At 47.9% G+C, this 27,077-nt stretch overlaps 1 protein-coding gene and 1 long non-coding RNA gene across 24 annotated transcripts in view; one reads left to right on the top strand and one right to left on the bottom strand.

The window, feature by feature from the left end:
- Window positions 1-455: 455 nt before the first annotated feature.
- Window positions 456-27,077, bottom strand: part of LOC118508814 (neurobeachin) — a 30,436-nt gene continuing 3,814 nt past the window's right edge. For 3 of the 23 annotated variants that reach the window (XM_036048559.1, XM_036048567.1, XM_036048574.1), the window contains exons 3-24: window positions 25,890-26,121; window positions 25,623-25,819; window positions 25,427-25,548; window positions 25,058-25,304; window positions 24,833-24,979; window positions 24,421-24,738; window positions 23,183-23,323; window positions 22,280-22,416; window positions 22,133-22,202; window positions 21,918-22,061; window positions 19,413-20,005; window positions 16,181-19,325; window positions 15,943-16,114; window positions 13,570-14,352; window positions 12,692-12,801; window positions 10,162-10,410; window positions 6,217-9,124; window positions 5,807-6,147; window positions 4,650-4,746; window positions 4,372-4,568; window positions 4,141-4,292; window positions 456-4,061 (exon numbers count right to left, since the gene is read on the bottom strand). In XM_036048559.1, coding sequence (XP_035904452.1) covers window positions 3,971-4,061; window positions 4,141-4,292; window positions 4,372-4,568; window positions 4,650-4,746; window positions 5,807-6,147; window positions 6,217-9,124; window positions 10,162-10,410; window positions 12,692-12,801; window positions 13,570-14,352; window positions 15,943-16,114; window positions 16,181-19,325; window positions 19,413-20,005; window positions 21,918-22,061; window positions 22,133-22,202; window positions 22,280-22,416; window positions 23,183-23,323; window positions 24,421-24,738; window positions 24,833-24,979; window positions 25,058-25,304; window positions 25,427-25,548; window positions 25,623-25,819; window positions 25,890-26,121 — 10,593 coding nt within the window. In that variant the 3' untranslated portion in view covers window positions 456-3,970. The remainder of the gene's footprint in view (window positions 4,062-4,140; window positions 4,293-4,371; window positions 4,569-4,649; window positions 4,747-5,806; window positions 6,148-6,216; window positions 9,125-10,161; window positions 10,411-12,691; window positions 12,802-13,569; window positions 14,353-15,942; window positions 16,115-16,180; window positions 19,326-19,412; window positions 20,006-21,917; window positions 22,062-22,132; window positions 22,203-22,279; window positions 22,417-23,182; window positions 23,324-24,420; window positions 24,739-24,832; window positions 24,980-25,057; window positions 25,305-25,426; window positions 25,549-25,622; window positions 25,820-25,889; window positions 26,122-27,077) is intronic. The other 20 variants (XM_036048587.1, XM_036048580.1, XM_036048726.1 and 17 more) reach the window with 20 other exon arrangements.
- On the top strand, window positions 2,378-13,331 carry LOC118508905. Its single transcript, XR_004905826.1, has 2 exons — window positions 2,378-2,504; window positions 12,924-13,331. It is a non-coding gene; the product is annotated as an uncharacterized LOC118508905 (long non-coding RNA).

Below are 27,077 nucleotides of genomic sequence, written 5' to 3'. Positions count from 1 at the left end.
ATCACGGACGAATGGCTGCCTAGAGAGGCTCTTGACCGTGGACCTGTTTCTCAAACAGCTCGTCTATTCTTTCCAACCCCACACACAACTAAACATACGTAAAAAAAAAATTAAAAAAAAATAAATCAATACCCCACGCACACACACACACACACATTGCACGGTCATTTTATATCCGTTACTGACCTGTAAAGAGACCATCATGCGGTGTGGGGTTGCTTTAGCGGGATGCCGTCTAATTTTTTTTCCGGATTGGTTTGTATGGTTTTCCTTTCCTTATTTGCTTATTCTGCGCACTCTCTCTCTGTCTCTATCTCAGTGTTGTTTTTCTTTTAATATTTAATAATTAATCTACAAATGTCCAATAAGTGCACAAACGTGGGTTGCACATAAGTTCCTCGGTATCAAATGCTAGCCTGTATGGTTTTTCCTTTTTCTGTTTGCGTTTTTTGCTTCTTCTTCTTCTTGTTACTTTGTTTGGTACAAGCCGTATTTTTGCCCGCTTTTACAGTTTTCCATTTCCCCCTTGTTTTTCTCCCATCATATCCTCTTTTGTTTCATCTGTGTTCTATGCGCACATTACCCACAGCGTTCCGATCTCTTCCCTATTCGGTAGCTGTAAAGAGACGTTTTAATTAATATTTTGCTGTTTTAAGCGTTATCAAACTTGTGTGTGTGTGTGTGTCCTTGTTTTGTTTTGTTTTGCATTTTGGTTTTTCCTCTAAGTACTTATTTTTCCTTCTTCTTCATCCGTTCTCCGTTTTCTTCTTGTTATTTAAACACTACACGAGCACATTTAGGCAGGATTTTTGTTTTTTGCTTCTTCGCTTCTCTTCTTGCGTTTTCACATTATGTGTTTTTTTTGCTTTGCGTTTTGTTGTGGTTTTGCTTTCCATTTTTCTCCTCTATGTTTTTGTTTGTTTCATTTTTCGCGCATTTTCTTTTTGTAATTAATTGTATATTTCTGTTTTCCTCTGGTTTGCGTTTTGTTTCTTCTCTGTCTCTGTCTCCCTCTTATGCATTAGAGCTGCTGTTTACTAGCGTTTTTTTTTGTTTTGTTTGTTAATGTATCTGTGAGAGCATGATCGCGTATACACACACACACGCGCGCGCGCACCTCAAAACTTTCACTTGTATTGTTTGTTTTTCTTCTTTTAATATTGTTCTATTTAATATTATTTTGGCACGTGAAATAAGGTTTTTGCGTTAGTTGCATGTTTTTTCCTCTCTCTTCTTGTTTTCATTCATCTCTCTCTCTCTCTCTCTCTGTTTCTGTCTCTCTATTCGGTTGTTTTTTTTTGTGTGTGTGTTGCACATTGACCGCCGCTCATATCCTTCTTCACTTTTGCGATTTAATCATGTGTTCAGTGGCAATTTTGCGGTCTCGTTTGAAATTTACTTTACTTGCTTAGTTTTCATTTTTTTTTGTTCTTTTAACGTTGTTATACTACTGATAACAAAAAAAATTAAAAAACCGTGGGTGTCGCCGCAAGACTGATTAAAATCTAATACACAAAAAACCCACGACGAGTTAGCGAAAGTACGGTACTGCGTGGATGATTATTCCGGCTGATTAATTGCAATTGCCACCAAACGCGCACAAATACGGACCAAAATTGTTTTGGGGGTAGGACTATGTGCGTGTGCGTGCGCTGTTGTGTGTAGTAGTAGTTGGGGTTTTGTTTTCATCATAGTTTATAATGCTTACGTTCATCAGCTTTGGTTTCTTTACTCATGTGTGTTTTTCTTTTTTGCTCCTTCGCTCGTTCTCGCTACTTCATTCGTTTAATCCTTCTGTATTTTGTAATGGCTAAATGTAAATATTCGCGGACGGATAACCTCAGAATGTTTGCATATCATCTCTCCCTCTCTCTCTCTCTCTCTCTAACACACATCTGTCTTTTAACTTTTTTTTCTTCTTCTCTTAGTCGGCTTCTTTCCCTCCCTTCATCTCTTTTCCCTCTTCTGTCCCATCGTTTGACGGCTGGTCTATTTTGTTTTTCTTCTCCCAGTTATGCTACTACTGACTCTTTCCACTAATTACGCTTAATGAATGCAATGCAATGTGCAGTTTCGATTGCTTGTCTACACCAATGGAATGTTGCAGCAGTTGTTTTTGTTGTTCTTCTTCCCCTGTGCACACAAACACACCTGTGACACGTGTGTACGTGTGTGTGGAGTTCTGTTACTATCCTTGCAATCCTCTCACTCTTGCGTCCGTTTAATGTAAATGCAGCGAGTGGGTGTGTGTGTGTGTGTCGTCGTCGTTTTAACCACTTGATTTTAACATTCGCCCTCATTCCCTATCCACACACACACACACATACGGTAGCAAACACTTCCCTTTAGCTCAATATATATATATATATACTTTTTTGTTTTGTTTTGCTTTATATTCGATTTTGTTTTAAAAGGCTGTTATTAAAATCTTTACAATTTGGCATTCATGTACTTTCAATGAACATTGCGTTATATGTATGTGGGTCAGCTTGTGTGTGTGTGTGGTTGTGTGTAGTCTAAGGTAGTTAATCGATAATGGTTACAACTATGTTATTGCGTTCTGTTGTTTTTTTTTCGTCTCTCTCTCCCTTTATCCCTTTTCTGCATTTCCTTCCTGTCTTCCTGCTCCTCTTGCCACGTGCTACAGCAAAGTCGGCTAACGGCTAACAGCTAAAACCCAGGCCCCCAAAAAAAACCAATACCAGTAATACCAGCCTCGTGTATGTATGTGTGTGTGTATATGCTAATTACTTTTGCAACAAACGAATGGTATAAAACACATATAATCCTACACTTACATTATCACGGTAATGAGAACAAAAGGTGTGGGCGATGTAAAGGAATGTTCAAAGTACAACCACACACACACACACACCGCCAACGGGAACAAACAGGATGGTGCCCTTAGGATGTACACTACACTTAGAGGACATCAGCCACTTATCGCTTAACGTTCCATCACGAGTCTGCGTGCGCATTAGAGGCTGGTGTTGGTTTCGTCAATAGGTACAAAAAAATTGGTAAAATTAATCCAGTACTATAAGTACAGTCCAAAACAGTATAATAATAGATTGCCCTGTTCTAGCACCACACCTATCATCATCCAACTGGTATCTTGTCAACGAATTTAAAAAAAAAACCCCGATAGCTGCTCTTACTTGCCATTTAGCCGACTGAACTCTGACTCTGATCGGGATTTAAATGCAAATCCATTAAAGGCTAGCTAAATTGTTACTGTGTGTGTGTGTTTTCATTTAAAATGCAACATCCGTTGCAGATTAGCTTACTCGCGGCAACGGACGACGCCTACTTGTATCCATCTAGGTAATGCAATGCAATAAAAACCATGAACTGGAAGGGCGTTTGAGGGGGGGTGGGGGGGTGGCTGTTGGTCTTAGGCCAAATCGGAAGCGAGAGTGGGGGGGTGGGATTAGCAGCCCCCGTTACGCGCATGTGTCGGTGTCCCATGGCAGACCATTGGAATGTTACTGCTTCGGTAGGCGAGATGGATTCTGGTACACTAGGTTTTGATATAAAGTAGTTAAGTACGCAGCAGCATCGTTTACCGCACATCACAAATTCTATCGTTCTGTCCCTGGTTGTCTATATGTATATATCTAAAACCGTATTTCGCGATTAGGTTGCAATTTAATTGAGTTTTGGCAATTTCTACGAGTTGTGTTGGGGGTGCGCAGTTTTGACTACTTGTAACTCTTTCCGGTTGGTTGGTTGATTGCTGGTTGGGGTGCACTCCTAAACCCGGCTGCATAACACAGTACGTTGAATAACGCTTACAAGGCTCAGCGAACGAGCGAGAGATAGAGAGAGATAGTGTGTTTATGTTGTGGGTGTGTATGTGGTCAGGAGTGCCTGATTGGTTTCCTGCACTGTTACGCCGTCGTCGTCGCTTTTGCCAGCTTTCGTCCGCTTTGACTAGTGCGTTCCGTTTCGGTGCCGGTCGGTTGGGTCTTCAGTAACGCTGCTGATACTCATGGTGCCAGCGGTTAAAATCGATGTGAAACACGATGATCGATCCGGTTGCCAGTCCGGCTAGCAAATATCTGCAACGTGGAAACCGTATCGTTATTGTCGATTCAATTATGGTGAGCTTTGGGCAAAGTTTTCCAATTTTCAACTCACTTCTGATCGTGCGTGAGGGCCAGCGAACGTATGCCACTGTTGCAGGCCGGGAACGCGTACAACGGTGCGAGGTTGAACGTTCGCCACACCTCCACGATACCCTTGTTACCGGCCGTCATCAAATATTCGCCATCGCGCGAAAGCAGCATACACTAGAGAATGGGACAAAATCGTTGTGAGTAAGGGTATTTTTAAATTTAGCGAGCCGAAAAACAATGGTCCGATCAGTACTTGTAGGTTATCGTTGTGCGACTCGTACCGCAGCAGCTTCCCGTTGATGGTGTACGCAGCGACGCTGCCTTCGTCGTAGTTCACCACGATGAAACCTTCGCGCGAGAGTGTTATGTTTTCGGGTGAGATGAAATCTTTCGGTGCTTCCAGCGAACGCAGTAGATCACCGAACGTGGTATGTACCAGCACTGGTCCGTCTGCAGAGAGGGAAAACGGTTGGGTTGAAAATGTTTGCAGTGATTGCGTTCGCGCTGGAAAAGCGTAACAAACGAACGTACTTATCGAACCAGACACAACCAGTCCAAGCTCGGCACTGATGACCACCGATGTGACGGCCGTTTCATGTCCCGTGAGCGTAGCACGCGGGGTTGGTATCTGTAGATTGCAGAAGTAAGTAAAAGAAAAAGGTTTGTAGCATCATTTACTCGTCTTCTTCTTCTTCCTTGGCACTACAACCTCGAGAGGTTTCGGCCTGCCATTTCTGGCTTTCTGTGACTTAATTTTACCCGTAGTAAAGTAGTCAGCCTTACGTACGGGGAGGTGGTCTGGATGGGATTTGAACCCCGGCCCTGCCGTGTGAAAACCGGCGCCGCTGTCGCCTCGGCCACCGGACCGCCCCTCGTAGTTTACCGAAGTTTACTCGTAGTTTACCGAATTTTATCTACTAAAATATAGTACGATTAGCTGGATTAAAAAGCCTGGTTGAATCCATACAAATGTCTCAAAGTTGGCAAATACTCAAAAGAAGCACTATAAAACAGCTCCGACATTTATGTATGTAGAGCTGGGTCATGAAGCTCTTTTTAAAGAGGAGAGGGCAACTGCTCACTAACATGTAAGAGGTGAGGCCTCCCGGTAGCTCCGCACTCACTGAGGGCGAAGAGGTCGGAGAGTGCGGAGCTACCTTTCTGAAGTCGAAGAGCGCGCTCAGAACCCTCATTTTATTGAGGCGAGGCCTCCCGGTAGCTCTCTAGCTCACTACCCAACTTAACACACACACACTTCAGATCAAGAGGACACAGCGTGGGCTTTGACCTGAAGATCCCAAGAATATGTTATCTTTCTTTTCCTCAAGGACGGCCTGATTGTAAGACTATAAGAAGGAGAATGATTGAAGCAGTACGACAGGATATCTTCCTTCAAGGAATGAAAAAGAGTTTGATAGGTAGTTCATTGACATTAGACTAAGGTAGAGGCAAGCAATATGGAAGACAAAGATATGATAACAGAAATCTACTGTTCAAAGGCTTGTCCTTTAACAGGGCGCCTCAAAAGTTAACCAAGTTCAGGAATATCATTTAGGTTCAGGTGTATCAGGGCGCCTCAGAAAGATCACCAAGCTCACCGCAATGCATGGGCTGGCAAAAAGAAAAAGATCTCAGGACCGGCACAGGATAAAAACTGCCATATATAACTGCAATGTCACGAAACTTACCTCTCCCTCACCAACGATTGACTGTGTGCGTGCGTTCCAGTGCCACAACAGTATCGTGCAGTCGGCCGAACCGGACGCGATATAGCAATCGGACGTGATGTTACACTCGGACCGGGACAAACACGTTACCACCCCGAAATGTCCGAAGATGATCTGCACAATCTTAGCCGTTTCGGTGGAAAACACGCGGAAACTGTTGTCCCAGAAGCCGCACGCAATCAGGAACCGGCTGTCCACCGTGGTAACGTAACAGTTGGACTTGATCTGCAGCTTCTGGCTGAAGTTGTCCCCGAGATGGCGCCGGTTCTGCTGATTACTGCTGTTGTGTCCATTAATTTGTGCTGTGGAAAAAATGAGGTTCACAGATTAGTAAACCTATCTCTTCGACGGTGGGGAAGGCTAACACTTACACAACAACGGATCCATCGTGAGCGGTAGATTGGCGTTCATGTTTTGCGTCGACTCAGCGTAGCTTGGGCTCTGGATGCTGGCCGTGTACTGACAGTTCCAGCGATTCACCGCAAACTGATGGCCGGCGGTAACGGTTACAACCGATGGTAACGGTAGTTGCGGATACGTGTTGGCCGAGATGTGTATGATCGGCGAGTTGAGATGGAACTTGAGCGACATGCACACGTCATCCGGCATCGTGTTGAACATCATCGGTGAGAGATGCATCGCCGACGACCGTGGTGGATGCGGTTCCATGAGCAGCAGGCTTGGAGTTTGGCCAAAGTTTCGTATCTGATTCTCGATCGCATCGCGCGTCACCGGATCGCCGATCGTGTCCAGATCGACACTACCTTCGTACGTGAGGTAGTAAAACACGTTCGTGGCACGCATCGCTTCCGGTCCGCGTTGTTTGTAGCCGAAGATCAGATCGATCCACTGGTGTAGCTGACAGGAGACAAACTCTGACTCGAGCGCCATTCGGTTGATGCGCACAAACTCTTCGGGCGTTTTCGCCCACGGTGGTAGATCAACGTCCCCAACGGTACTGCCATCGTCCCGCTGGCCCAACCGATAGTCGGACGCATTGTAGAACATCTCCGGCAGGAAGTACCATTCGGGTATGAGCTCCTTCACGTCGGAGGTATCACGCTGGCAGTTTTTCCACGACAGTGCCACGGACGAAAACAGCCGATCCGGATGATCAAACTTGCCGCCCTGCAGCGCGAGAAACATCGTCGTGAACGGCTCGATGCGTATCAACCAGTTCAGCACGAAGGCGGCCGTCGAGTAGTGGGTGCCATAGTGGAACGGTGGAATGCCGGGTGTGTCCCACGTTTCGTACCGCTCCTCGAAGTATTCGCGCCGGCTCGGATTTAGCGCACCGATCGGTTTGGAGAGATCGCGATAGTTTGACGGTTGGCTGAGGTCGAGCTCGCGCGACTCATAGTTGGTGATGACCCACGGGAACACCGGGTACTGGTTGAGATCGTTGTACGTGCGGCCGGCGATCGTGTTCAGAAACATTAGATACTCAAAGTTGGAGATTTCGCGCCGCTGCCACTTCTGCGTCATGTTGGAGTTGCGCATCAGCTGCCGCGGTGACATCATCGAGGCGCGGCGTGTCTGCGGTATGCCGTACTTGATGCCGACCCCAACCCTGGGCAGCGCTTTAATCACCTTTTTCACCGTGTGCTGGTCCGGAAAGGCGAACAGTATCGAGGTGCGGCTGGCGAGAAAGATTTCCAACGCTACATTCTGCAGCAGATAGCGGCGGGAGAAGATGGCACGAATTTCCGAAAAGTACCACTTGCCGTGCAGGTGGTCACAGTACTTCAGCACCTCCTGGTCGATCTGCTGGAACTCGCCGTTCTCTTCGTCCACCTCGAAGTACATCTCGGTGGAGGTAATTGACATGGTGCCGGGTGCCACCAGCCCGGGCGCTATCAGTTTCGCCTTCGTGCTGATGTTTACCGGTCCGGTCAGGTCGAGATCCAGCTCCCGGTCCTCTATCAACAGCTCCGAATCGTCCAGCAGGTCGGGCTGCTGTGACCGCGGGACGGCGATCTGTGAGTAGATTTCGTCCCGTGCAACACCGGCCGGCCGTGCACCGGGGGCTGCCGTGTCTGCGCCTACCGCAGCCTCGTCCGCTCCTACCGGTGCCGTTCCAGCGGCTGTTGCCGTCGAAGCAGACGCTGCGGTACCGTTTTCAAGCGATGCCTTCAGTGTTGCCTGCGGGTGGCTGGAACCGCGCGGATTCTGAACCATACGCTTCCGGCGTCTCGCATCATCTTCCCACGCGTCCAGCTTCCAGAAGATTTGCTTCTGATAGTTTGCGTTCATATCGCCCCACGCACCGTGCCGATTGCCCATGATGTTGCGTACCTTCTCCAGCAGTCGGCTCGCGATCACGTTATCCCGTCGCCGGGCTGCAGTAATGAGATGGTCGCACATCCGTTCCTCCTCGCGCCGTTCCAGCAGCGTCTGGGCACACTGCGACTCAAAGTCGGCATGCTTCAGCACATCGTCCGCCCGCATCCGGTTCAGTATGAATTCGGCCTCGTTCGCTACCCGCACGATGTGATCCTTCATCGCGTGCGACAACAGTCTACCCTCATTGATTAGCTCGATGAATGCAAGGCCGGCGTGCTTTTGCAAGCTGTTCTGCCACTCCTGCGAGCACAGCAACATCACCAACTCCACCACCGAGTGACTGTTCTTGAACGTCGTCAATCCTTTGCCCTCCATCAGCAGCTCCTGACCGTGCGAACCGACCAACGTTTTCGACAGGAACGGTGCAAAATCAACCATAATTTCGCGCAACAGTGGACAGACCGGGCCGAGCGCAATCTCCAGCTTCTGCGTAAGGCTGGCCTCACGGGACGGTAATGCCAACGGCAACTGGCTGACGAACGGTGCCTTCAGGTTTAGGTCTTCCGGTCGGCCACGTACCGAACCACCGCTCGGTACCACCTGACCACCGTACCCGTCCGGTACGCGGACTACCGCAATGTCAGACTCTAACTTAACGCCACCGGCACCACCGCCACCCAAATCGACGCCCGTTCCACCAACGGTATCCATACGGCCCCCACCGAGCGTACCCGCCATTGGACCGAGCCGATCACCGCCGGCACCACTACCGTTGCTGCCCGGCATGCTACCAACACCGACCGTACTACCATCGGCACGCTGCGCTGGTTTCAGTTCACTCGCACCATCGTCGTTCAGATTCACGTCCGTCCAGCTTTCGTCGTTAGAGTTGGTCGGCTTGTGGTCGTCCGGCATTATCTCGCTCGAAGTTTCCACCTCCTGTGGATCATTCTCGGTCGAGTTCAGATTGAGCGAACCACCATCGGAGTCCACACTCTGTCCCCATCGGAACATGACGGGCAAGGACAAGAATAAATTATAAAAAAAACCGAAAAACATACATTAATTCTATTTCTTCTATATGCGATATTCAATGGGCAGTATGTTGAGCGAATTAAATGAATCGCCTCTTTGTTGCTGATGGGTGCGCGTTTTGACAAGTGGAACACAAGCATCTCACATAGATAAAAAAAAAATACCGCACCAGAGCGCTCTAAGGATCAAAAGCTGCTGGCAGCTACGAACGTTCCTCCCGCTGCATAGTGATGATTTGACGACCAAATAGCGTAACAGTACAATGTTGATGTTGACTCGTCCCAATATAGAAGGTTAGATGTATTACATACTGCTATATGAGTTTACATTGAACAGGGGTTTAATGAGATATCCTCTCAACCATCTCTTCAAAGCATTCTCAAGGATATTTACATGGGCTTATTCACACACACACATAAACTATGAAAATACGAATTTTGGAAATGTTATGGAAACAGTGAACCTATTAATGATTTTTTTCTTAGATTAAGCTTAACAATGAAAGGCTGTTTTACAAACGTTAAACGCTTCTATAGACACACAAACTCGAGGTTTTTTTCACAGATTTAAATGATTTAGATGAGTAGAAGCAGCCTCACGTTTGTACAGAGCTTTTCGTCATGCAAAATAAATAACATACATACAGATACTACTGCAACATCTCAAGCATATGGAATAGCATGGAACGGAGGAGTAAGTATGATACGGTGTGTATGTGTTTTGTGAGTGTATTACAGGAAGGATAGAAGCGCCGTTAAAAAAAAAACTATGTCTACCACAGCTACCCGAACGTGGACGAAAACACACAGTTGCAAGCATTGAGAACAGTTGAAACACGCCAAGCGGACGGTAGAGGCAGTATGTTCAAGGCGGACACTGGAATAGGATACGTTCGTGACCGTGCGCGAACCGGTCATTCGGGGAGGTAGGAAAACGGAACCGGATTGGTGCTGTGCCATCTCGCTCTGTGTGTCGCTGAATTGCCCACGTCCATTTACCTTCGGCTGGCCTCCCGGGGGCAACCCTCGTTGGACAACGTCCGGACGCTCGTTCACGGCAATGGTAGCGGTCGTGGTCGGTGTTACGGTGGCAGCAGTCGTTGGCGGACCGGCCGTAAGCATTGGCTGCTGGTAGCAGGACTGCAGCCGAAGGTCACCGGTGCTGGCCAAACCGGCGGACGACGGTACCGGGTGGTCCAGCTGTTTGGCCGACGATGTACGGCGCGAGTTGCTTGCAGAGGTGACGGCCTTACGGACGAGTTAATGCAACATTCATTTTCAAACCGGATGCAGCATAACAGAGTTATTGAGGGGGGGTTGGAAATTTGGAAGGGGGGAGGGATTTTACAAATGGTTAATATTGGTAAGGATTAATTAACAAACCAAAAAAATAAAAAAAGGTTCAAATATGTGCAGAGCATAATAATAGAGCGAGGGGGGGTTAAAAACGGAAAGAAATCTATGAGACGGAAATGGGCGGTACTTTACTGAAGGTAGTAACAATAATCCATTTTAACGTTTTACACTAGAACATGCAGCGCTGAATTTGGCAACACTTATAAACGCATTAATAATGCATGCAATTTAAAAATTAAAATAAAAAACGGCAAGGCAAATGGTAAACTTCTCGTATAGTTATAGCACAACCAAGGAAAAAGGAAACAACATTAGCCACAATAAGAAGAAAAAAAAGAAACAGGAAAATACAACCGCGTAACGTTGTATACTTCTTTCCTAACCATCAAGCGACGGCACGTTAACATTAAAAAAAAATCGTTGATCAAAAAAAAGTTCACTACTGGGTGTGTTATGTTGCCGGTATCGCGAAGCAGTTCACGGATTTTAACAGTCGTTAAAAGTTCATTTTTGTTAAATCAAATTCATCTAGTGTTCATTTCGGTTAAATTAAACGTTCGTTATAGCAGCATAGCAGGTAATCGTTCATTTAAAAAACGTCTCAACTGCTGTCGTTAAAATGAAAAACAATGAAACATTTGTTGAATTTCAAACAAATCATTCAACTAAACGGGTCGAAAATCAATCCGGCCGACGGTATCGTTTTATCTAGTATATCGTAAGATTTTTGAAGCCTGGTTTTCTACAAAAGTACATACCCTAGCTTCCAAACTTATCCTTTTCCTCATTCAGAGGCGCTACATAGACTAAGAATACTGAGCAGATGCTTGGGGTCCAGAGCTTTCAAATGGGCCCCTTAAAAATGTCAATAGGAATTGATCTTCTTATAAGCTGATTGTGGGAGGTCCTGGGGCCTCAAGAAAAAATAAACTCGACAAAAATCAAAAACAGCTCAGGTGAGCCTTGTTTTCGTGAACCAGTAAATCCGCATGCCGTGCACCAGCAACTTTCCGATGCCTTTTACTGCCTCCAGAAATGCGAGCCTTGTACTTCACAAAAGACCTAATATCTAAGTCGTGCTATCCGAGGTAGCACCCACAAGCTTTGGAATCAACCTGCCCTATACCTTGAAGATGCACGCCCAATGCTAAATGGTTAGATCTAAGCCTAGATAGACATTCGAAGGAACGAACGATCTCCTCTGGATGGCATAGCACCAAAGCTGTGATCTAATATAAAAATCATCCAGATCATCTGTGTCTCACATAATTTGCCACCGAGTACTGTGGAACATACATGGGCTCGTGAGAGACAGGAAATGCCCAGTGTAAAAGGTTCCTGCTGCTGATCCCCCCTTTGACCAATTGGTGTGCTTATTCTTGAAAACTGCTCTGAGAGGGCAACCAACATTTTTGCACAAAGTCTGTGCTCAATGTCAATCTACAACCTCGAAAGGTTCTTCTTCTTCTTTGGCACTACAACCTCGAGAAGTCTTGGCCTGCCATTTCTGTGACTTAATTTTACCCGTAGTAAAGTAGTCAGCCTTACGTACGGGGAGACGGTCTAGATGGGATTTGAGCCCCGGCTCTGCCGTGTGAAGACCGGCGCCGCTGTCGCCTCTGCCACCGGGCCGCCCCGAAAGGTCATGGCCTGCCATTTCGAGCTTTCTGTGACTTGATTTTAGCCGTAGTAAAGTAGTCAGCCCTGCGTACGGGGAGACGGTCTGGATGGGATTTGAACCCCGGTCCTGCCGTAAATTGAACGGTCTAACGTTCCTAACGATTATGCCTTTCCGATATAGCATAGTAGTCAGCCCTGCGTACGGGGAGACGGTCTGGATGGGATTTGAACCCCGGTCCTGCCGTAAATTGAACGATCTAACGTTCCCAACGATTATGCCTTTCCTTTTCTCATGACTGTTTCAAAATTTCAACGATTTCTTTCGCGATACCGGCTGTTGTTACAGTTTTGTTAGTTAGGTATGTTAAAACGGGGATAATGACACCTTTCGGCATACGAGCATAACATAAAGAGATTCGAATCCGAAAACACGGTTCCTGGACATCGCGCACATGAATTGAGAGACACTCGTTCGATCCACTAGGCAAGGGAGACAATCAGCGGGCTCTACGTCCTAAACCGAGACACTGTTACGATCGCATCAATAGCTTACCTTGATCGACAATGGTCCGCTCGAATGTGAATCATTGTCCGCTATGACGGAGGAGTTGTTTTCATCCACCACGATCACCTCATAATCGCCATCTTGCATCGATTGGGTTCCTTAAAAAGGGAGCAAAACATAAGTACACATTAGGGGTGGTTGCACATTTGACGGCTTTTATTAAATTTGTGGGCTTCGGTGGTGGATTTCTTCCTTCCGTTTACTTTTGTGTGTGTGTGAGTGTGTGTGTGTGTTTGTGTGTTTGGCCGGTTGAACACAGGGAAACTAATAAACGGCGCAACGCACTCACACACACACATAGAAATGTAGGTCACAAAACCAATAGATTCAACAACAGAATTAAAGAAAACACAACGCAAACACACACACATAATCAAATAAAGCTGAAATAAATAAAAGAATATAGAGTAGTCCAATAAATGCAAAGGTCTGGCAAAGAAGAAATAAAAAAACAAACAAACTCATAGAAAAAGTGCTCCTAAATTGCAATATAAACAACGATGGCGGAAAACCAAGCGCAACCAAAAACGAGCGAACGCAAAACGAACCAAATACTTTGCAAAACCAAAAACCACGGGATCGAGCTAACAGAAGTAAAATCAAAAATGGCGCAACAAAAAAAAAAAAAGACAAAAACGAACATAACCGGAAATGGACCAAAAAATGGCTTGGCTGGTGCCTGTTGTGTGAGTGATGTGTGCCTGTAGTGAGCATTGAGTGGTTGGTGTCGAGTGCGCCATACTTCGTTTTAGTAAAACGCACTGTGCGAAAGTCGTACGTGTATGTGTGAGTGTATGTGCATTATGTGACAATTATTCATTTTGGAGAGAAAGAGAGTGAGAGAGAGAGAGACAGAAGAGCCGTGCCTTTCGATAGCTTGCCACCGACGGTATGGCCGACGACGCCATTGTGCAGACCGGAAGTTGCTGTTGTTGCCGTTGCTCGTCCTCGCATGTGTTGCTGCTGGGCAAGCCCACCAACAACACCACCCCCGACCGGTGTTCCGCCCGGACCGTATGCATTCGGTGCGCCGCCCGCACCCATCAGCGCCGTTAGTGAGTTGTTGTTCAGGCCGTGTTGCTGTTGTTGTTGCGTGAACTGTTGCTGCTGCTGCTGCTGTTGCGATACCGGCTGTTGGTGCGCATGGTGCTGCTGAAGATGGCCACCGACGATGGCGGCAGCGGCTGCCGGGGAGTAGCAGTTGAGCACCTCGCTGGTGAAGATACAGCTGCCGGGACCGCCGGCACCGAATCCCTGGTTGTTGTTGTTGTTAAGCGCGTTGTTGGTGGTGGCGGTGGCGACGTTCGGCCCAACGCCGGCACCGGCATGGCCGTAGTACATTGGCATTGTGCCACCGTTTACAGCAGCCCCACCGATCACCACATTACCGACGACATCTTTATGGTTCATACCGGCCGGATTGTTGTTGTTGATCAGGTTCGTGTTGTTGTTGTTGAGCAGGTTGCCACCGCCACATCCGCCGGTCGACGACGAACCGGACGAGGATGAGATGGTTTGCGACGAGGAGGACGTGATCGTGTTGCTGCTGCCGTGCACGATCGTCGGTTGGTGGTTCGGATGGGAACCGGGCAGGAACTGTGGGTAGACGTGGTGCGACCATTGCGGAAACAGTGGCCGATTGCTCGACTCTGCGTGAACCGAACCAAACCAGCCAAAAAGGTTCGACGTTTGGATTTGTGTGGTTTTGTGGTTAAAGGTTAAAAGCGTTGGCAGATGGTGAATAGGTACCGAGAGGCGCAATTGCATCGAGCAAAAAGTGTTAGGTTGGGTAAGTGGCGTGGAAAGTTACAATGGTAGTAGCGTTATACGTATGACCAACCGATCAAGGTTCCGGGGCAAGGTTGCACGTTATTCGGGATTGATTCGGGTCATTTTAACGATGCACGTCACGCGAATCACAACCCATTCCCCCACAACGTTTTACATTTTTTGTTTAGATCAATCAAAGCAGCATGAGAGAGAAAAAATGGGAAGAGACAGAAAGAAAAAACACAAAGGGGAAAGAAAGAACATTTTTCTTGATTTAGGTTGGCAATATGTAAGAAACAAGCTGGATAATATATTACGCCGAACGCTAGCAGTGATGGAACGGATTGATTAATGGCTACAGAAATAATACTAAAAAAAAGAAAAAAAAAAGCTAAAACTTCTGGAACACTTAGCGCTGCAGGGCAAAGATAGTTTACTGGATGTCCAAAAGCAAAGTTGATGCCTTTTCTTTACGGGATTTTACTTGGTTGCAGTTAGTTATCTCCGCTATGGCAACGATGACATTCCGAAACTGCTCTAGTAGCAATATTCAAATATGTCGTTAAAAAACGGGGATTTTTGTTGTCACAGTGTTAGTTAGTACGCCTATACCTTTTGTACAGTTGCACAACAGAAAACTAAATCCGGGAAGCAATATAATATTAACAGTCAGCAAGTATACAATAAGCGTAACCGAGTTGAGTCCTGATTCAACTCTCTCCATGGACCACCATCTGGACTGTACTGTAAGTAAGTATTGTGTCTAAGGACTAAATAACTCTTCCACTAGTGCTGTCTATTTTTACACTTCAAGCTTAACCTTTTTATCCTGAATGAGGTGAAAAGCCTGGACTTTTGGACTTTTGAATCCTCCGAGATATTGATGTGGTGTTTTATTTACATACGTTTCACAACATACGATAGAGAGAACCCGATATTCAAAGGATTTCTCGAACCGTTAGTGAACGAAAAGCGTTAGTATGCGCTTACGAAAGATTTGCTAGTTTTCAAGAGGAACTTATGTAATCTGAACCACTGAATCGACCACGACACACTTGAAAGCATTAAGTGGACTCAACAAACGCAACAGGAAAAAAGCTCCATAAAAGCAGAGCTCATCCACTCACCAACACACACGCGCGCGTCGTGTGGTGGAGCTTCGGTGAGGGGAGAAGGGTGTAGGTAGAACAGTGGGAAGCGCTTGTCTTCTGACGTTCTGCACTTTGCTGGCACAAACTGCATCAGCTCATGTCCATGTCCAAACAACTAAACTTATCATAAGAAGCAGAGCGAACGATGCTGTTTCACTTCACATTTTTTTGTAAACGAAAGCATCGGAAACGAGGAAAAAGAAAACGGAAACCAAAGAAGAATCATAACAGAAGCAAAAATCTAAAGATAATTCACGACCCCGGCCCCCCCAATATATTTCTTTTCTTGCTATGCACTACTTGCTGCGCGGTACCTACCCTGTGTGGGCGTCGACCGATGTATGACGGGCGACGAGTTGCGGTGTATCTGCAGCTCAACCGGCGGTTCCAGTATGTCGCGGTACTTCGACACCATCAGCACCGAGATGAAGTAGACGATGGCGAGGGACAGGAACTGTGCCTGCTTCGTTTCCTCCTGAAAGAGTCGTTTCTTGAGATTATAGTTAGTCGCACTTGACGCATCGGACAGGCCAGCCGGATGTCTGTCGCCACTTACCACATCGCGATAGATGACTGCCCGCAGCCGATTGATGTCCATGTCCTGCAGGAGCTTTTCCGGATCCTTCACCGGGCTCATCGGCCCGGACAGCGACTCGATGATCGTCTTCGACGTGGACTGTGCACCGCGGATCAGTGCCTGCAGATGCACACCGCCGGGAATATCCTTCAGGGACATGCCGTTGTACAGTCCGCGCGTACGCTCCTTACACTCGAGACAGTTGCGCACCGCGCAGGTACACACCAGCCGCAAACACTGGCGCAGTATACCGCCCGACGACATGTTTTTCTCCGCCTCGAGTTCGCTGAAGTTTAGCGAGCTGGCAAAAATCAGCACGTCCGCCATGTTGACGAGCCGCTGCAGGAAGGAGACGGCCACATCGAGCGGCATGCCCTGGGTCGGTTCGAGCACGTCCAGCTCGGAGTTGGGCGAGGTGGCACTGGCCAGCAGTGGAAGCAATCCACCGCACGCAATGATCAGATTGTCGGCAAGCTGGGAGATGAGGTGTACCGTGTTCACGACGAAGATGGCATTTTCCGCCGAGTTGACAAAGTCCAGGACGCTCTTGGTCGAGTGACTGCGCCACACTTGGATGTCGGTTTCGAGCGAAAACAGCACGTCGGACAGAAGGCGCTGGTGGATGTAGGACCACTTAAACTCCGGTATGCGGAACGGTGGCCGGGTCGGACCGGGCGAAAACATTGGCCGGGTCGAGGCAGACTTGGAACGCTTGCTACCACCACCGCCGCCGGTAGCACCGCCACCACCCTCATAGCTCATCGATTGTACGGAGGGTGTAGCGGTGGCGGCGGCCGGCTGTTGCTGCTGGTTTTGCTGACCTGGTTGGGTTTGTGCATCGAGATACTGCTGCGTGTTGGTGGACACACTAACGGCACGTTTCGATGGCGCGGTACTATTATTGCTATTGCTCTGTTTGATACTGACGGCACTAACACCGGTATCGGTGCCGGTGCCGATACGCGCATCACCATCGGCCGGATCCGCGTGCGGTTCCTCCGTTTCGGCCACCAACACCTCACCATCATCTTCCTCCTCTTCCTCCTCTTCCTCCTCCACCTCCTCCTCCTCTTCCTCTTCTTCCTCCACTTCATCTTCCTCTTCCTCGATCAAACTACCACCAGTGCGTTGCTGCTGCTGCTTGTCATTGATTGCCATACCTTCCATCGCGTCTGACACAACCGAAATTCGCTGATGTTCATCACCCTCGTGACCGTGCAGATGATGCGGATGATGATGATGATGATGCGGATGATGGTGGTGCGGATGTTGACGCTGATGATGATGGTGGTGGTGGTGATGATGCACACTACCACTGCCACCTTCCTGCCGTTCATCAGTCGCTTCCTCCTGCCGCTCACCTACCGTACCCTTCTCCACCTTCTCGACCGCATCCGTTATGATCGAGTCGACGACCTGCTGCATCTCGGACGCTATGCGCTCGGGGCTAGCGGTCTGCTCAGCTTCCTCTTCGGTCGCCGGGAAGCACCGATCGACCAGCTCGTCCACGATGCTACCGACGGCAGCGGCCACCTTCTGTGCGTCTGGCTCGTTCTGCAGTACCGGGGACATCGGTACGGTTCTATCATTTGACCTATCACTGGCACATGCAACCGACGGTGAACTGCTGACGGTGGATGACTCCGACGGTGTACTGCCGACCGGCTCCACGCTACCACGCGTCGACGGATCGTCCACCATTTGCTGATTATTGTTGGCGCTATCAACAGCCGAACCGCTGCCCTCCCCGCCCACCTCTTCTCCTTCAACCGGTTTCAGCGCGTTCTGGTTCATCTTGACCACCTCGTTTACGGCCAGCTCGATCTCTTCATCCTTAATAACCGGTGAGGATGTCGGTTCGGCTGGTGCTTCCTTCGGGTGGCGTTCATCGGCCCCAGCTCGAGCTTCACTCTCTACCAACATATTGGCAGATTTATCGATAATTTCATCAACGATTGTTTTAACCACACTTTCGGAGGTGGTAGCGGACGCGGTGGCATGACTTGCGTCACCGTGTGGTTGATGTTGTTGATGCACCACCGCAAACCCACTCCTCCCATCACCTTCCTCCTCATCCTGCTCTTCATCTTCCTCTTCCTCGTCTTCCTCCTCCTCCTCCTCCTCGTCCACCCCATCTTCAGCATCTTCGTCACCGGCTGCAGCATGCTGTGCGGTATGGTGGTGGGACGGTTCCTCCTCATCCTCCTCGACAATTAAATCCGTTTCGCCGGCGCGTGCGTATCCGTTATTGTTTGTCCCGCCGGTTGCCGGAGCGGTCGGTGCACAGCCTGGAAAACCGATCGTTTGCTGTTTCGCCATCATTACGCTCGTATCGATCATCGTTTCGCCCGTTTCCGGCTCACAGACGCAACCCGGTGGCGACACACCAGGACCCGGCGTCAGCTGCTTCACACACTTGCCGTGCATATCCAGCTCACCCTCCTTTCCGCCACCACCGCCAGTCCCATTGCTACCGTTAGCACCGTGCTCCCATCCGCTGATCGTGCTGATAGGGCGCTGCTGGCGAAGTGCCGGATCGGTAATGTTATCCGTCCGATGCTTTTCGTAGTGTTCGTACATCTGGGCGAACTGTAGCTTAAACTCTTCGTACGACACTTTCGAGTGGACGATCGCGAGCGTATCGACCCACACGCGCCACCCACCGTACTCGTACTTGATCGCGTGGTGCAGCAGCATCCGGAACAGCGAGTACACCATATCGGACAGCTTCTGTTCCTCGGAATTTTTCGGGTGTATGTACGCCATCGCGATCAGCCACTCCTGCCACACGCTCATCTGCAGGACGGTACGCCGGTTTTCGCGATTGTTATTGCACAACAGTGTCATATCGGACAGGAACAGCTTCTTCACCTCGATCAGCTGCTCGGACTGTTTCGACTGGCGGATCAGCGTGGCGACCACCTTCAGTATCATCGGATTTTCCAACCGGTAGTGACTTTCCGGTTCCGGGTGCTTTGCGTACAGGATCTGCTGCGAGATGTGCTCGGTCATGATCTCGTACAGCACATTGTACGTCGGCAGGGACACGGACTCCTCGTACAGCAACAACCGTTCGGCGAGCAGCGTATACAGATTGTGCGGTGACATGACATCGTACTTTCGCCTGGTGATTGGAAAGCAAAAAAAAACATTACATTAACATTACAACCGTTACCAACTGTGGCGTTGAATAAGTAGTTGCGTTCTTCACCCATACTTGTGCGTGCTGCGCGACAGGAAGAACCCGAGCAGCTTCAGTGCCTGCAGCCGGATCAGCTGGCTTTCGGCGGCGAGCAGCTTGAAGATCGTGCGCACACCGTGCTTCACATCGAACGCCGGCACCATCGAGCTCGGATGCTCCGACATGAGCGAGATCAGCATCTGCAGCACGTCGTGCAGATTTTCGTCCTCGTGCATCGTCATCAGGTAGTTGAGGATGCTTTGCAGCTCGTCATCCTTCACCCCGTTGCCGATCATGATCAGCTGCTTGAGGAACAGCAGGATGTACGCACGGATCGCGAGTATGTCCTTCTGGGCCGGTCGTGGCCCATCCAGTCCCTTCGGCGTGATGCCACTCTTCGCACGCGGATTCACCACCCAGTAGTAAAACTTGAGCGTGTGCACCGTCTGCAGGACCGTGCTGACGCGCCGCACATTGCTGTAGATTTGCGTGTCGCTGAGAAACTCGGTCGCGAGGTACGCGTACAGGCGGGCCTGCACCGTCGCCGGTGTGTAGATCCACAGCGATGGATTGAACAGCACGTGATCTAGCAGCTGCCAGGTGAGGAAAGAGAAACAGAAGAGCTTCATTTTAACTTTGAATTTCATCTGCCCTGCCACAAGCCGATTAAATTTAGGCATGCAGCAAGATTTAGGTAAGATTAAAGGCAAAACAGCACATCAACTTTCCAACAAAATACAAAAAAAAAACCAGAGGAAAGAAAGAACGAAATAATGCTTTGGAAGAAAAAAACGAACGAACATTCCATTAGCTAGACGAACGTATCACACAACGCAAGGCACGTCGAATACAAACATTCTCTTACTACATTATGCATACTGCAACAACCATTTCCTATAGCCACTAGGATACCGGTGTGTCCGTCTCTATACCAAGGACTTCAAGGTCCCAAGAGTTCTAGTTCTAATGATAGTGTCTCGAAGGTCTGAGGGTTTAAAAAAGTATTTGAGTCAAAATATGTGTTCCAGAGCATAGCCAGGATGCGATACTTCTGATTGTAACATGTTCTGAAAGAATCAGTTCTTAAAAACGAATCAAAACCAACCAAATTTAACGATTGTAGAAAACAAAAACCCCGGGGCAACCCACCCGGTGGTACATGCGATAGCAGCACCGATCTTAACACGGCATTGGCCGGGGTTCAAATCCCATCTGGGCCGTATCCGGTATCAATAAGTCTCTTCTTCTTCCTTGGCACTACAACCTCGAGAGTTCTCGGCCTGCCATTTCTGGCTTTCTGTGACTTGATTTTACCCTTAGCATAGTAGTCAGCCCTGTGTACGGGGAGCCGGTCTGGATGGGATTTGAGCCCTAATCGGCGCCGTTATCGCCTCGGTCACCGGACCGATCAATAAGTCTAGTAAGCCAGAAATGGCAGGCAAGACCTAAACGATCGTTAGGCCAACAAAGAAAAAGAAATCGTCGTTTAATGTGAGATTTCAAGCATTAAAAAATATTTCCCCTCAATGCTTTCTGTGTTATTTTCAATTCCCTTATAAGGACTAGAAGACGAAAAATAATATTTCAGACCCAATTTAACAGTTAATACAAAAAAATGTACGGCTCTAGGAAATGGTAGCAGTGTATGTTAAGGTTAGGTAAGTACTAAACCCGATACTTAATCAAAAAGCGTTTGTTGATACATTAAAAATAGTAAAACCGATTCGGTTGGACCATACTGTTGCAAACCGAAAAAGCGCTATAAGTTGGCCCAAAATCATAAAACATGTATCGAGTTTTACTATACGTAATACGATTGAAACAAAAGAATAAAACACAAAAAAAAACATTACACAAAAATCGATCAACACAGGATCAATGAGAACATGCATAATACATAACTATACGAGGGATATTGAAGAAAAAGAAACGTATTTTCCTTCTTATCCGACTTCGTATTTGCCTGCGCGCGTTTTTTTTTTTGCAAACAAATTATTACATTTTATCCAGCAATAAAATACCATTCGATAAATATTGAAACAGTTAAATACATCAAAAAATGCGAGAATTAAAAAAAAAACACGAAAATTGATGGATGCTAGAAACGAACATAGCTTAATACAAAGAACAATCAGTTTGAATCATGCATTATTAAAACGATCCATCGTTGCTGGAGGAACCGGGTCTAGAGCTAATGTCCTCTGCCCGATTGTGTCGTGTGGTGATACACACACACAGCTATAAAGAGTTCGCACTTTTTGGCACAAAATGTAGTTAACAAAAAAAAAAAAACCAAACACACACGCACTCTTGCGCCTAAAAAAAGTAGCAAGTTGGGGCTCCACATTAAGTAGAGGTTAAATTGCGTGTGTGTGTGTACGGGCGCGCGTTTTGTCCTTGATCCTTATGTGCGGTTGCGTGGTTCCTGTGTTTTTTTTTTTCAGTTCATCATTCCGCGTCGACGCTCACGGGTCGGGTAGTGTAGCCTTAGTAGTTCGGGTGCACAATGACGGCGGCCAGAGGGGCCAAACGTACCTGTTTGAGCAAGAGATCCGAGTTGGCGGACAGGCAAGTCACCAGATACTTGGTGAGACTCAGAAACGATCCCAGCACATCTAACGATAGGTGATCGCGGGAGGAACGCTGCAGCATAAAGGATATCACCAGAAATCCTCGATTCTGTCGGAAAAGGAATGCATGAGTAGGTTTGTTGCGTGGTGTGACCCCGGTATATATACCCCTTTACCTACCTGTATCATGTGCTGCTGTACCGTTTGTGAACTTTCGACGAGCTCACATATAAAACCAAGCAGCTTGGCGCTGAAACAGAATAAAACCAATAAAGAAAAAAGTTAGATTGCTTGGTAAATAAATAATTTAGCGATATGCGTTCCTACCACAGTGTTGGATCCTTTCGTACGTCGGTGCCTTCGTAAGGCATGTCGAGCTGCGAAAATAGTGGAAACAGCACCTGTATACCGCCGATCGAGTTCAGCGTACAGTGGATGGAATGGGTCACAACAGCCTTTACGTCCTGTGAGAGCGCAACGAAAGCAGCAGCATACATTTATTAATTACGTATACGAACATAACAGGGTCGAGTGAGAAGAACCACGAGCAAAGTGGAGAGTACAGTGATGAATATAGAGGGAAGAATGAGCAATTGATAATAAAACACGACGCTCGGCTTAAACTCATCCATTGTTTCGTAGTTCGAAGTTCTTAGTAGACGACGCCGAGCTGGAGCCCCCCTCCCAAATACTCAGCACAACTTTCGAGCTATGGATGTTCAGGCGAGCTGATCATGTTGGGGTATGATCGTCACGATTCTGTGCAGGTACCCCCTCTTTCTGTTGTGCCGCTGGACTAGCAATTCACACATGACAAGTCTGCGCTCAATGTCGCGCGGCTTCAACTCGAGTGGTGTATCCATTTGCCCTCCCTTCTGTATGTCTAACGCGTTCGGCCGTGATGATATGGCCTTACGAGTTACACCAAGCACGGCTGCAAGCTCTTGTTGCGTTTGGCAGTGATTTTCCTCCAGTAAAGCCGTCAACTCTTCGTCGGCGAACGTTCAGGGCCTTCCTCCACGTTGCACGGCGAAATCGAGCAGCAATCGCCGTTCATTCCCGTTTGTAAACGACAAAATCAGGCCACAGTACAAAGTGGCCCGATTATTTTATTTGCGGACCTAATATATCTTAAATGGTTTTTGCTTTGATTTTTCAAAAACTCAAGTGTTGCTATGGTTGTGCTCATAACTGTACCGTTCCACCGTGTAAAAGTGTTGCGTAACTTACCTGCAGCATAAGCGAGTGCGGCGTGTGTACGAAGTACGACAGATTGCCCTTGGGAGCCGATTGTAAGCACAGCTGGCCGTCCGTTGCGACCGGATTGTACATAAAAACGATAGCACTCGACAACTTCCCGTCGTACAGCACCTATAATGTGTGTGTGTGTGTTTTTATGGTGATAGCCATCCAATCGTGGTGGTGCAACACGCGAGACGAGAGATAATGCAATAAAAAACAAACAAAAATATTAATATGCTTGAATATTCACGATTCGGACGTGGCAATATGGCAGAGACGCCTATTAATTGGGGCGAAGGACACGCGGATGTTAGCTCTCCTACGGCAGTTCAGCAGCTCTCGGCACCGCAGCTCATGACTCATGAAGGAGTATTTCAAGCGGAAAGCTTAGGATGGAACCGAAGAAAAGATGAACAACAAAACGGGAGACCGAGCATTGGGACACAACAGAGTTTGGCAGAGGGATGAAGTTAGAGAAACGGGGCTACACAAAAACTTCATGCAGTTCACGAACGATGCTACAGGTTTTTTTTTTGCAATTAATTTTTTAAAACAAACGGTCACCAACAGTAATACAGTGTCGGACAAAATAGTATGGACAGGGGTGATGTTTTCGTTGCACTTCAATATGACGGCATCGTTTGTCTTATTGGTGGTTTTTGTTTTTGTAAAGAAATATTCATTCGCCAATCTTAACAAGATCTTAACAAGGGCAAATTTTAATTCGAATTTTCCATATGGGACTGACGAAGTAAATTTTGGACAAGGGTCGCCAAATACGGTTCTAATGATCTGGGCTGTCCTTATGCTATGATATTTTATGTTGAAAATTAGAACAAGTAAGCGTAATCAAAAACTAAAACAAAAAAGAAATTACCAATGTTATGCCCAAAAATTCGGAACGATTAGGACATGCGTAAGTGTAGGATAGGAATAGTGTGGAAGGCGTAATTTAAACCGTTGGTCCTATTGATTTGTCCGACACTGTAAATTCGATCCACACGCACAATGACAGCTGACAAACAGTAATTGGTAAAGCCGATAACATGAAACCAAAAGATAACACCGAAATACGATCAGTCAGACCAACATTCCTCGGATCGTCGCTTACAAACTAAACTGTAGAAGAAATAGGAGAAATACAGAGAGACAGGATAGAAAGAGAGTGTCGGAAAACCATAATCAACCATATTACGGAACATAAAAAACAATAAAAGCATGCTTACGGATACTAAATCAAACGGTTCGCCACCCGGGGCGGCGGAAGCAAGCGCAACACCGGAACTGGCCGAAGCCGCAATCGGGGATGAGGAAAACGAGGACGGGTGATGGTGGTCGGCAGCGGCGGCACCGGTAGCACCAGCAGTAGCGGCAGCAGCAGTAGCAGCAGCAGTGCTGCCACTAACTAGATTTCTATGGATAGTGGACTCGGTCGGAGCCAGTGGCGTTGGAGAAAGCGACGAAATGATGGCTTTCGCCTCACTCACCCGCTTGTGGTTGTCCGGCAGATTCAGATAGCACTCATTGTCGAAGCGGAACTGGGACTGATGGAACGGAAGGGGGGGAAAAAAAAAACAACCCATGAATGTCAACGCTCGGATCTGAATTCGGTAGCCTAGGATTATGTGTGTGTGTTACCTTGTAGCCAGGGCCGAGTCGATGCATTGCGCAGATTTGCTGCGTGGTAAGCGCCTCGGAGAAGAGATAGATGGCGGCCATCTGTCCGCAGAACACACGCTCCTCGTCCAGTTCCGGCGTCGCACCGACGTAGCACTTGTCGAACGGCTGCAGAAGTACAGATCGAGCGTTAGGAGTAAGCGCTGGAAAGGGAGCGTTGTGCGTCCTCCCCGGTCTTCAACTTACATCGTTCGTCGACACTAGCCAGGCCATCTCCGTGCTCGACGCTAGCTGGCCATTCACCAGGCACTTGATCTCACTCTTCGTCCACCGGTTGTAGATATATACAATGGCAATCATGTACCACTTGCGCGGCTGAAACTCGTACTTGACGCAGTGCTGGAAACCCTTGCCTTTCACCTTCATGGACGTCAGTACCAGGCAGTTGCCCACGAAGTGTGCCGTGTATCCGACTCCCTTGGACGTTTTAAAACTGCATCATGCAGATGTGTGAGTGTGTGTGTTTGTGGGTAAGAGAAGCGAAAAAAAAGGAACGATCGTGAGTGTTGGTGTTAATGGGGAGGACCAATTTCACACCAGTCGCTGTATACACACCAGTACAGGTAGGGCTTTTCACGCTCGATGTTAACGGAGTTGATCGGATCCAACCGGAACCAGGTGCTGAAGGTAAATCCGTTCTCGTACGGCCATTTCGCCAACGGTGGCAGCACTACAGCCTGTGCAAAAGCAATTATAGTTTGTTACTGTTACGGTTCCACTGGTGGCTGCGTGTTGAATTGCATACTCATACCGAACCCTTGCGCCCGGGAAAGCTGAAAAACACATCCGGCCCGTTCCGATGGGGCATCTGTTTCAGCACATTAAGCAGTTTGGCCGAATGGCGGGGCCATTTCCCGTTGACCGCTTTCATCGCACCGAACAGTAGCTTTAGCTCCTTCACCGTAATACTGTAGCTGGCGAGCACGCCGAGCATTTCGATGAGCAGATCTGCAAATGGGGCAACAAATAATCCGTCTGTTATGCCATCGAATTGGGTGCATTGGGCGTAACCACATACCGGCGACGATCGGTTCCGCCTGCTGCAACCGTGCCAGCACATGCTCGATCAGCCCGATCTCGGTGCACGCCTGCAGGTTGCGTACGCTCTTTTTCAGGATCGCTATGAACACGCTCCACACCTCCGCTTGCAGGTTTGCCGGGCAGTGATCCAACAGTTCGAGCATGTGCTTCACGTTCTGGGCGTCCTGCACGACGAAGTTCAGCTCCATGTCGAATTCGCCGCCCACGAGCTAAAAAAGAAAATCGGGAAAGACACAAGCAACGATCAGCAACGAACGCAAAAATTCATGCCGACGGTGTGCTGCAGTAAAATCAGGCAATGATTTTGCATCGTAACATCATCGCCTCGGTCACCGGCACCGGTTTTACACCGGTGTTTACGTTGCGCTCATTTACACCGGCTTATCGCGGGTTTACGGTGTGTGAAGGTGCGCACAACGTTGCAATCGGCCCACAGTTGGCGACGATGCTTCCATTCAACGTGTTTAGCTTGGGCAAATATTTCACCCCTTTGCGATCAGTCACAGTAGTAGTTCCAGTTAAGCGGTTGGCATACAACCGACCAACGGGACAACAAAACAATAGCACTACAATGTGTGTATGTGCACATAAAACGGCCCTTTCTTCTTAAGGCAGTAGGGAGAGAAAACGCATTCGAACGTCGGCTTCTTCCATGGCATTCGCACAATAGGACAGTAAATCGAAATCGCACACGCAAGACGACGATTTATTTGCTCTCAATCACCACGTCTCGAAGGCGTGCGTCTTCGTATGCGGTTGGCGATAAGACCATTCAAACTACCCCGATAAACGCCCCGAGGTGGAACCGATAAGGTGTGACAATGTTCGTGCGAGCAACATTACACACGCTATCGACACACTTGACGCGTCGCCAGCAAAACAGATGGCGAAATCGGAACGCTTGCCCATAATGATGATGTTTGGTCATGATGGGATTGGGGCACAACTGTAGCAGGGACGTTTAAAATCTGCGTTGTCCGCGCCGGCGTTTAGAGATGTTTAACGCGACATCTTGAGTGTCTTCATCTGATTAAGAAATACTTCGAAACCAGACCTTTTACAACATCTCATCTTGAGCCCCCCCATAACATCAGAGCAGCTGTCCAAACTTGGATCGTGTCTAGAAAGATAGTCTTCCTTACTCAATACCTTTTCTTTTATGAAT

The sequence above is a fragment of the Anopheles stephensi genome, chromosome X, assembly GCF_013141755.1.
Source record: "Anopheles stephensi strain Indian chromosome X, UCI_ANSTEP_V1.0, whole genome shotgun sequence".
Classification (NCBI taxonomy): Eukaryota; Metazoa; Arthropoda; class Insecta; order Diptera; family Culicidae; genus Anopheles; species Anopheles stephensi.
This window is presented reverse-complemented; position numbering and strand designations above follow the sequence as displayed.